This window comes from Amblyomma maculatum, chromosome 11 (assembly GCF_055883805.1).
Source record: "Amblyomma maculatum isolate TAMU_Amacu chromosome 11, ASM5588380v1, whole genome shotgun sequence".
Taxonomy (NCBI): domain Eukaryota; kingdom Metazoa; phylum Arthropoda; class Arachnida; order Ixodida; family Ixodidae; genus Amblyomma; species Amblyomma maculatum.
Window position 1 is genome coordinate 137,251,918 of NC_139354.1, and position 9,701 is coordinate 137,261,618.

The window sequence follows — 9,701 nt, forward strand, 5'->3', positions numbered from 1 at the left end:
CAGCAAAGTGGCAAAGGGGATCACTTTTCTTTGCATTTTGATGCTTTTTTAGCCTTTTGTTCAGGCATCTCCTTGCCTCTCCAGCGTAAACGGCAACGCATGCGAAGGAAATTTGCTACACTATGTTTTCTTCACATGGTACGGAGGGTGACACATGGCATACCTGGCATCCATTCTACTTTGCTCCCTGTGCCTGCGTACCCTGTTTGCACATGAAACTCAGTTTGTTGGGAAAGACATAATGTCGACGTCATACCTGCCGGCAACCTTCTTGAGGCCGTGCGACATGACCTTGTGCATGTGGGACCACAGCAGGTCTCCTTATCCTCTTGCCTCATTGGGTTGGCCATACTTAGCAAAATTCATCAGCTTTTCCAAAGCCCTAGAAATCAGTTCTGCCGGATAATCATTTGTACATAACCTGCAGACTTGTATTGTAATACTATCTGCAGTCATCTCACGACCTGACTTTTTGAGAGCGGATTTCAGGCACAGTACTGCTATGGGTTATTTTTAGCTTTGAGTGACCCAAAGTTCAACGAAGGTTTGGCAGACCTCGGGCAATAGCACCAGCAAACATGTTCAGATTCAGGAAACAAAGCCACATCTAAGAACTGAAGTTGATTGCCACTTGGAACCTCGGTTGTAAACTTGAGGCCGCATCAGTAATAATTGAAAACTTTCAAGACATCAATGAACTTTCTTGGCCGGCTGCCTTCATGGGTGATAACCAAATAGTGATCTACGTACCTAAAAATATGAGTGACCATGCTTTCTGACACTTTACTAATGCCAGAATGACCATTGCTAAGAAAAATGTCGGCCTTAATCTGTGCAACGGTGGATTCTATGCAAACACCGGCTGCTTGCCCAAATGACTGTTCTTGCCACGGTTGGCGACGAATAAAGCGATAGCATTTCTAAAGACTTTCAACAGACACTCCACGTTCGTCAATAAAGGCGCATTCATCATTATCCTGGGTAATGCACCTTTCCACAGCATTGCTCAAATCACTGTGTGGGAAGGAATAATAGTACGTGTCTACCACATAGACGCTGAACATCATGCAAGTGTGACCTTTCTTGCACTGTCACGTGAGCTCGTGGCCAGCCCTCACTGGTATGAGTATCGTACGGATACCAATCGCTGTCTGGGGAGTTTGGATGTGCACGCAAAGGCGGCAGTCCCTGTAGTTTTTCTCTCCCTATTGTTTCAGACCCCGTGCTGACCTTCCTGCTGCAGGCTCTGCAGACGCAGAGTCTGGCAAGCATGGCGGCCACCTCCCTGCAGAATGTGTGTGCCACCTGCCGCACCCAGATGGTGGCACACTTCCCCGCTCTGCTGCACATTGTCAGCGCCGTGGACACCCTCTCCGTCTCGACCAGCGGTGCCCTGGGCCTCCTCAAAGGTACGCGTGGCATCAGACTCGCTTTAAATTTCACCGCTGCAACCTGCGGTGACATTTTTCTCTCAGCCATTTAAGAGAGAGAAAACATCACAGCATTAATGAGAGACTAGAGTGCACCGTCACTGTTTGTGCACTTCCTTCGCTGATATGCAGCCGTCAGATAACAGTACATCACCCACTTGATATCACTAAAGTTCAGTGCGCTTTGCGCGGAAACTGGAGCAGAAAACGCTTTCAAATTGTCACCACTCATAATGGAAGGCCTAATTTTGCTGCCAGTTACCACCAGCAAGATGTCTTGACACTGGATTGGAATAGATTATGAAGCAACGCACCAGGAAAAACGGACAGGAAGAAGGGTCAAGCACTGACTTACAGCTAAATTTTATTCAGGAGCGTATTTCATATTCAGTGGCAAACCAACTAGCCCAATCTGCTTTGCTAGAATGGATACACAAACGATTTCTATAATGTCCTTGCTAGCTAAACAGGTAGAAAAGCTGGTCAGTTGAAAGGTGTTTCACATTGATGATCATGGGTGGCAAGCATGGAGCTCGGACTGTTGGCAAAACCATTTTTTACAAGGAATTCTGCATTCGCCTCTTCATTATTTAATCACGAAGCATGTGCAAAATGAATTGTCAGTTTGAAATGTACACGAAGTGGATATTTTTGTTTGAATATTTTTGAAATGATGCAGATATTTTCAAATCAAAGCGAATACAGTAATAAAAGCTCATTAATTCGACATCACGGGTCCAAAAAAAAAAAGTTATAAAATAGGCCCCCAAAAACTAAGAAGCACTTGCATTGTAGTAAATTTGTGCTGAAAAACAGCATTGCCTGCCTACTTTTTAGGTGAGAACAGCACTACAGCTATTTTTCGCATTCACATCAATTCTTTATTACATATACGCATCATGAGTGCCAAAGAAGAACTTTTAAAATGGTAAAGGTCTCCCCGGCATCGTTCATGATGCGACTCGTTAGTAGCTTTGCCTGCATCGCATGTGAGAAGGCTTCACCACATGGTACGCTGAACAGCTCTTGACAAGTGCATGTTTTGTGAACAGTGAAAGAACCACGCGGATGCAAGTGCAGAGAACGCCCACTGGTGCCACTGAGCATCCGAAACGTAGTACAACCGCGATCGGTCAACTGGCTGATTGCTGCAGTTATTGTGGACTGGCGTTATCGGCACGAAGCACATAAATATGAAACCGAAACTAAGTACTTGGCCTGTTTTTGGAGACGCATTTCAGAGGTGCACAGTCAATACTGCAACATGCAGTTCTGGTGGTTAAGGCATGAGGGGGGGCTTTTTTGATGATCGCTTGCCATGCCAATCATACCTGGACGTGGGCTAACCGTGGAGAGACCGGTAGTGCCCATCCAACGCCATAGCCTTACTGGGACTGCCTTGGCAGTAAAACTTTTTCGCTTTCTTGGATTAACAGGGATTGAATTGACGAGTTTTTAGTTGCAAGTTTTATAAGCCAGGCTGCCAACTGACTCTCTGGCTGCTGCATTGGTCATGGCACCGGTATGGCTTTACCCATTCTTCCATGGTCTTGCCTAGTTTTATCTTTCCTCCCCAAAGTTAATTAATATCAGCCAAAATATGTGTGCATAATTTTTAAGGCAATAGTGATAAAAAATTAAACAAAATAAATATTTTGAATCTTGCATTAGGCAAAGTTTAAATCGGTCTTAACCAAAGTGAACTATGCCCTTACTGTCAAACTTTTTACCAAGCTGCTGATTTTAAATATAAAAGGGAGACATTTTTCGGACGATTTATAATCAAAATTTGCTCAGCACTGAGTCGCACATCCCACAGATATGAATGTACAAGCTGACTGAAATTTCAGACGTGTTGCATCCCATGCCACAGTTCATCCCTTCGACCTGATTTGCGTCGCGCAGATCATGTGACCGCACTTGATCGCTCTGCTGTAGCTCAGCCAGAGAGGTGGCTATGGAGGTATCGGTCGGGTTCTTACTTGTGTTAGCGTTGCAGTTAGTTATATTATTTTAGCAGAGAATGTAGTCTGCTGTTGTATGCACACTGGACTGATGGTATACAAGCCTCCCTGTAACAGATGCCTTTTACAATCCCCAAGAATATATATTAGAATGAGACATCCTGCTGTGTGGTACACAAAGTCCCCTGTAGCCATCTGTTGCTGGTATTTGGAGCCATCATTGAGGAAAAGCACGAAACATGCGCTGACGTGAGAGAGGAAAACACTACTGAGCACCACTCACAACTGCTTCGTATGCAGAAAGAACTCCCTTATATGCTTGGGGAATTTGGGCCCTTTATCTTGCTTAGCGTTTCATTTCTGCATTGTCCAACTTGACCTATATAGGAGCACTTGCATGAGAGCGGAATTTTGTATACAACCCCTTGGATGCACCTCCTCCTCTATCTTGCAGGTGCTGTCTTGGTGTTGGCCAAGATGAGCCCCGAGCAGATCACAGACGGCATGAGGCAACTCTGTCGACTGCAGACCGAGCGCCTCACGCGGGTAGGCGGCCGTGCTTTTTGTGCTTTTTGGTAGCGTCTCAAATAGTGGATGTTGCTGGGCAGATCGTGGCGTGTTTTCTGGCCACCCTTGTGGAGATTCTCATTTTTGTCTGTAAAAATGGAGTTGATGCTTTCACTGCCATTTCCTCAAAGGTTGGAAAACTTGTAGGGTAACCTCATGCAACAAAGGGTGGTTCGAAGGCTTTGCTGTTTAAAGTGTTCGCCACTGTGTGAAGTTCGTTGAACTGTCTGAAGCAATGAAAGGCCAAGTAGAAAGTGCGGGCTGAGTGCACTGACCTCTGGAGTCGTTCTGCCCTCATGTTTGAAGCCTTTGTGACACCATACTTGGATGGTGCAGGTGATGAATGCCGAGGACACCAGTGCCGAGGGGAGCCGGTATGAGCCCATCATCTACCTGGACAGGCTGGCGGTCATATTTAGGTACGTGCTTTAGGGGCTGCCTTCCATCAAGTGCTCAATCGAAGAGAACGTTGATGCTTGTCTTGCTCTGGTTAAGCCTCCCAGGTCAGTGCATACCTTGTACTAAAAGGCTGTTTTCCAGCTTTGCTGTCGCTCACTGCCTTTCTGCGTACCAGTTGTCGTCCCTACCTTGCATCCCATGCTTTTCTCAGGTTATGGTTGCTGTATAATTGGATGCATACTCACCATGTGTGGCTGGTCCTAATGGTGTGGGACTGAGGGTGTTTGTTGGCCTGCTTACCAGATTAAACAATTTCACCTGATGTGCATGACTGTTTGCGCTGCTCCTATCATGAAGTTCCACTGTTTGGTTCAGGCATTGAGCACTTCTCATGACTTCTTTTTGACCTATTAAACTTCTAGAGAAGCCCACTATTTCTATTGGTTGGGTATCTGGGGTGCTTTTGGGAAATAAGAGAGGTGGGTTGAGGCAGTGAATATCGTGTGCATGCTTCCTGCATACATGCTACTGCGTTGTCCTGAGGATGTATCCCAATGTGCCTTTTTCACAAGATGGACTGCTTCATCAGTGTTTCATATTCACCTGTTCAATTCAAGAAGGTAAAAATCATCGTCATCATCATCATCAGCCTGACTATACCCACTGCAGGGCGAAGGCCTCTCCCATATTTCTCCAATTAACCCGGTTCTGTGCTAGCTGCATCCACGTGACCCCTGCAAACTTCTTAACCTCATCTGCCCACCTAACTTGCTGCCTGCTACGCTTTCCTTCCCTTGGAATCCAGTTTGTTATCCTAAGCGACCATCGGTTATCCTCTCTTCGCACTACATGTCCTGCCCATGCCCATTTCTTCTTCTTGATTTCCACTAAAATGTCAGTAACTTGAGTTATTTCTCTCACCGACTCTGCACGCTTCCTAGGGAGGATCAGATAACTACAGATTTGTTGAAGGATGGGGCGGGGAGGTATTGTGCCAGAAAAACTGGCCACCCTGTATACGCGGCACCTGGTGTCATCGACGGTACCGGAACCATGGAAGAATGCAAACATTATCCTCATTCATAAAAAAAAAGGACGCTAAGGACCTTAAAAATTACACAAATCAGCTTACTGTCTATTACGTATAAGGTATTTGCTAAGGTAATTGCTAATAAAATCAGGACAACCTTAGACTGCAATCAAGCAAAGGATCAAGCAGGTTTTCGGAAATGGTACTCGAATATCGATCATATCCATACCATCAACCAGGTGATAGAAAAATGCTCGGAATATAACCAGCCCTTATACATAGCATTCATTGATTACGAAAAAGCATTTGACTCAGTGGAAACCTCGGCGGTGATGCAGGCATTGCGAAACCAGGGGGTAGATGAGCCGTGCGGGAAAGTGCTGGAAGATATGTATAGTGGCTGCACAGCAACCATAGTTCTGCATAAAGAAAGTAACAAAATTCCCATAAAGCAAGGTGTTAGGCATGGAGACACGATCTCCCTGATAAGGGTAGATGGAGAATACCTCAGTAATCTGCGATTTGCTGATGACATTGCCTTGCTAAGTAACTTGGCGGACGAACTGCAAATAATGATTGATGACCTAGACAGGAAACATAGAAAGGTAGGCTTGAAAATCAATATGCAGAAGACTAAATTAAGGTTCAACAGCCTCGGGAAGGAACAGCAGTTTACGTTGGGTAGCGAAGCACTGGAAGTAGTAGGCGAATATGTGTACTTAGGACAGGTAGTACCCGCAGATTCGGATCATGAAAAGGAAATAACAAGAAGAATAGGATTGGGATGGAGCGCATTTGGCAAGCAATCACAGATTATGACTAGCAGCTTACCGGTATCGCACTAGAGGAAAGCATACAACAGTTGCATCTTACCTGTACTCATCTATGGGGCTAAAATGTGGAGGCTAACAAAGAGGGTTCTACTTAAGTTGAGGACAACGCAGAGGGCTATGGAACGAAAAATGTTAGGGGTAACATTAAGAGAAGAAGGTAAAATAGATCAGCACAATGGGTGGTGTTTGTTTCAGGAACACCAATGTGAACATCCCCTTGGGTCAGCCCCACCCGTGCCAGCCCGTGGTGGAGGAGGTGTGGCCCGTCCTCTCCCAGGCCTGCCACCGGTACCAGGCGGACGTCAAGGTCACCGAGCAGTGCTGCCGCTGCATTCGCTTTGCCGTGCGCTGCATCGGACGACACTCACACTCGCTGCTGCAGCCTCTGGTCACACAGGCAAGGGGCCCCGCTTGCGTCGGATTCTTTCTTCATGCTCTTTGGTTTACTCACGGCTGTTGCTCTTTTTCATGGCTTGTGTAAAGTTGGCTTCTCTTGTTTATGTAAAGGCAGTTCTAAGGGGAGATGCTACTCGAAGACACTTTTTCTTTGGCGGCTTTGACGTTGACGGCGAAGCTTTCATCCGAGCTCCCGCTGTCATAATCTGGGCGCATCCTTGCTCGCATCCCTGCACGCCGCAACTGGCCGTGATCAGTATGTTGTGGAAAGGACATTTTGCGGGCAGGCAGAGTTCTCACATTAGTTATAGAAAAAAAGCGAGTCTACGCTTCGCGGTAAGTTCCCGCACACGGGAAGTCCTTGGCCTGTATTCCTAGTTGTAGCTATGACACGTGACCTCGAGTCATCTGATTGGTTGAAACGCCGCAACTGGCTGCTGCCACTACGGTACCGGAAGAGGTGGCAACGTCATGTTCCGGCGTTTCCACCAGTCGGATGACTCGAAGTCACGTGAGATAGCGACACTTGGATAACGACACAAACTCGGAATACGGGCCCTGAACGCTGGCAAGTTGGACAAATCGCGCTGCTCCCAAGAACGTTCAGCGCTGTCAAGTCAGTAATGACAGATGACTCCTCATCGCAGTCTCTCTCCTCACCTTAGATCTGCCCAATCATTTTTTCTGAGGCACTCACATACTCTAACGCCACTTCAAATTCTCCGGAGGCATCTGAAACGCAGGAGAGATCGGCATCGGTTTCGCTAGACCTAACTGCCGTGGGTCGAGTTGTCACTGGACAAGCCTTCGCTTTCGATTTTCGCCCATGTCCTCTATATTTGTGAACAGAACGATTTCTTGCACTGTAGATGCTGGGCAACTGTGGTGATTGGGAGAATATGGCTTGGCTGATCTCACGCAATCCGCAGCGGCGAGCAACCGCGCCATGCCAGCCGCGGGGCACTTGAAGATAGCATAGTTTCGGTCATTTAAAAGCCACTGTGTGCTCTCTAAACGCAATTTGAGCCCATTTTCCGAATAAGTTCAGCTTTGATTTTTATTTTCATGAATGTAGCGATACTAAACTTGACAAAATAACTAAAAACAAAACATCAGTCATTTTAGAAAAAAAAGACGCGTTTTTCGACCCGCATCTCTCCTTAAAAAAGACATTCGTGGGTTTTTTTTTCTTTTTCTTTTTTTAAGTAAAGTTCCCTGGCAATCACAGGTAGTGCACGCGGAAATATCATTTCTTGGGAATTAAGTATGTCACCACAGCGAGACACACTTTGCTGTAACCGATTTTTGATTTTATAAAACACGTCTTTACTATAAAGGGGAAAAAATTTACAGTTGTCTGTGGAAGATGAACTGGGTCTTCAGTTTCACTTTTCCTATAGTTTCCAAGTTTACTATAGCAGAGTCCTACTTTATTGAAAAAATGACGAAATACATTTTCTAATAAATTTTCTTATTCACTGCAGTTTCACTGCACTGCTAGCTTCAACACAGTGTCTGACCACATTAACTGTGTGATGAAGCATGCTAAGCGATGGGACAGTTCTGTGAACTGCTACCGCATCACACTGCTAGAAAGGGTAGTGGAGGTCTTCCCAACATTGGACATAAGGTGGAGCACATGACGAAACCGGAAAAAAAAAACAACTCAAGTCTCTCTTCATTTTCATCTCAACTGCAGACAACCATTGTGCTGATATTCATGAGAAAAATTACTGTGATGCAAACAGTTTTCGGCAGTTATTTCAGGCTCATTTGATAATTGAGCTTTTTGATTCATTTGAGCATTTTTTCTGAAGGCCAAATTAACTAGAGTTTACTGTATTCAGTAGTGATACCCTATGACAGCACTGCCTGGTTTCATGCATGTCCTTCCTGTATATAGTGGATTTTCTAGTAGGATATAGTATGCTTTGTGAAATTCAGTTTAATTTTCTGCTAATATCGTGTCGATTCTGAAATAAGCAAGACGACCAGTATTTGCTATTATTTGAATTTTCCTTTTTTTTTTTTTTTTTTCGCTGGTCAAATATTCAATTCAATATTTGAAGGCATTTTTTTTCCCATATTTATGTTCGATTCATATTCTAAATTTTCAATGTTTGCACACCCTTGAGTGGTACAGAAAGTTGTGTAATGGGACATGGCGCCACAATTCAAAGGTGGTAATAAGATATAAAGGGGTTGAAGGTTGCAGTATGTTGTAACGAGAGCTAATCAAGACTGAATATCCTGCCATGCTTGTTGGGCTGTTCCACATCTGCCATGGCTTGCTGGGTGGCAATTTCTATGGCAACTGTTGTCCAGCGACCGAAATGGGTAGTCGGCGCAGCGGCATGCACTCCTGTGGCAGTGCTCCCCCCTTGTCGCCTCTTGAGCACCATTATGCATTGCACCACCTTTCGTGTGGTGGCGTATATCATAGGAGAAATAGGTATCGTCCTCGTAGAGATGTAGGCGGTCTTAGGTGTCTCGAATTTTTTTCTTTTAGCCTTTTATCTTCTTTTTTTTTTACATACTTTTGCAGTGCAGAATGGTAATAGAAATTAGCAGGAATGTTGATGAGCGAAGAGAGGAGTTCATCGACTTTTTTCCGGTGCACAGATGGTGCAGCTGTACCAGGCGCACCAACACTCATGCTTCCTGTACCTGGGCAGCATCCTGGTGGATGAGTATGGCTCTGAGCCCGGCTGCGTCCAGGGCCTCATCGACATGCTCCAGGTGGGTCTTGGTTTGGGACGGAGTTGGAGTGTACAATGTTGCGATTTCACCAAATATGCCATGTATCAACTGTTGCTGTAAAAGGGGATGCAGATGCATGCCCCTCCGAATAAAAAAGAAAGGAAATCCTTAATTTAATTGATAATGATTGGCTGCATAGAAAGGCGGTCTGTTTTCAGAAATTATGGTGTGATGAGTGCCAAGATACAGAGGGTAAGGTAAGGTAAATAGGTAAGTAAGGGAAAGGTAATGGTTGAGGCAAGCCTAAATTTCTCAGAGAGCCCAGAAAATACTTACAGAAACTGAGGTTCCACAGAGCATCCTTTGAAAACAGCTGTGGTGA

At 45.3% G+C, this 9,701-nt stretch overlaps 1 protein-coding gene across 2 annotated transcripts in view; it reads left to right on the forward strand.

Annotated features, from left to right (window-relative positions):
* The window catches only part of LOC146175050 (transportin-3-like), an 88,775-nt gene that overhangs the window by 55,863 nt on the left and 23,211 nt on the right, over positions 1-9,701 (forward strand). For both annotated transcript variants that reach the window (XM_084584434.1, XM_084584435.1), the window contains exons 16-20: positions 1,218-1,409; positions 3,849-3,940; positions 4,298-4,380; positions 6,419-6,620; positions 9,242-9,358. In XM_084584434.1, the coding sequence (XP_084440560.1) occupies positions 1,218-1,409; positions 3,849-3,940; positions 4,298-4,380; positions 6,419-6,620; positions 9,242-9,358 (686 nt within the window). The remainder of the gene's footprint in view (positions 1-1,217; positions 1,410-3,848; positions 3,941-4,297; positions 4,381-6,418; positions 6,621-9,241; positions 9,359-9,701) is intronic.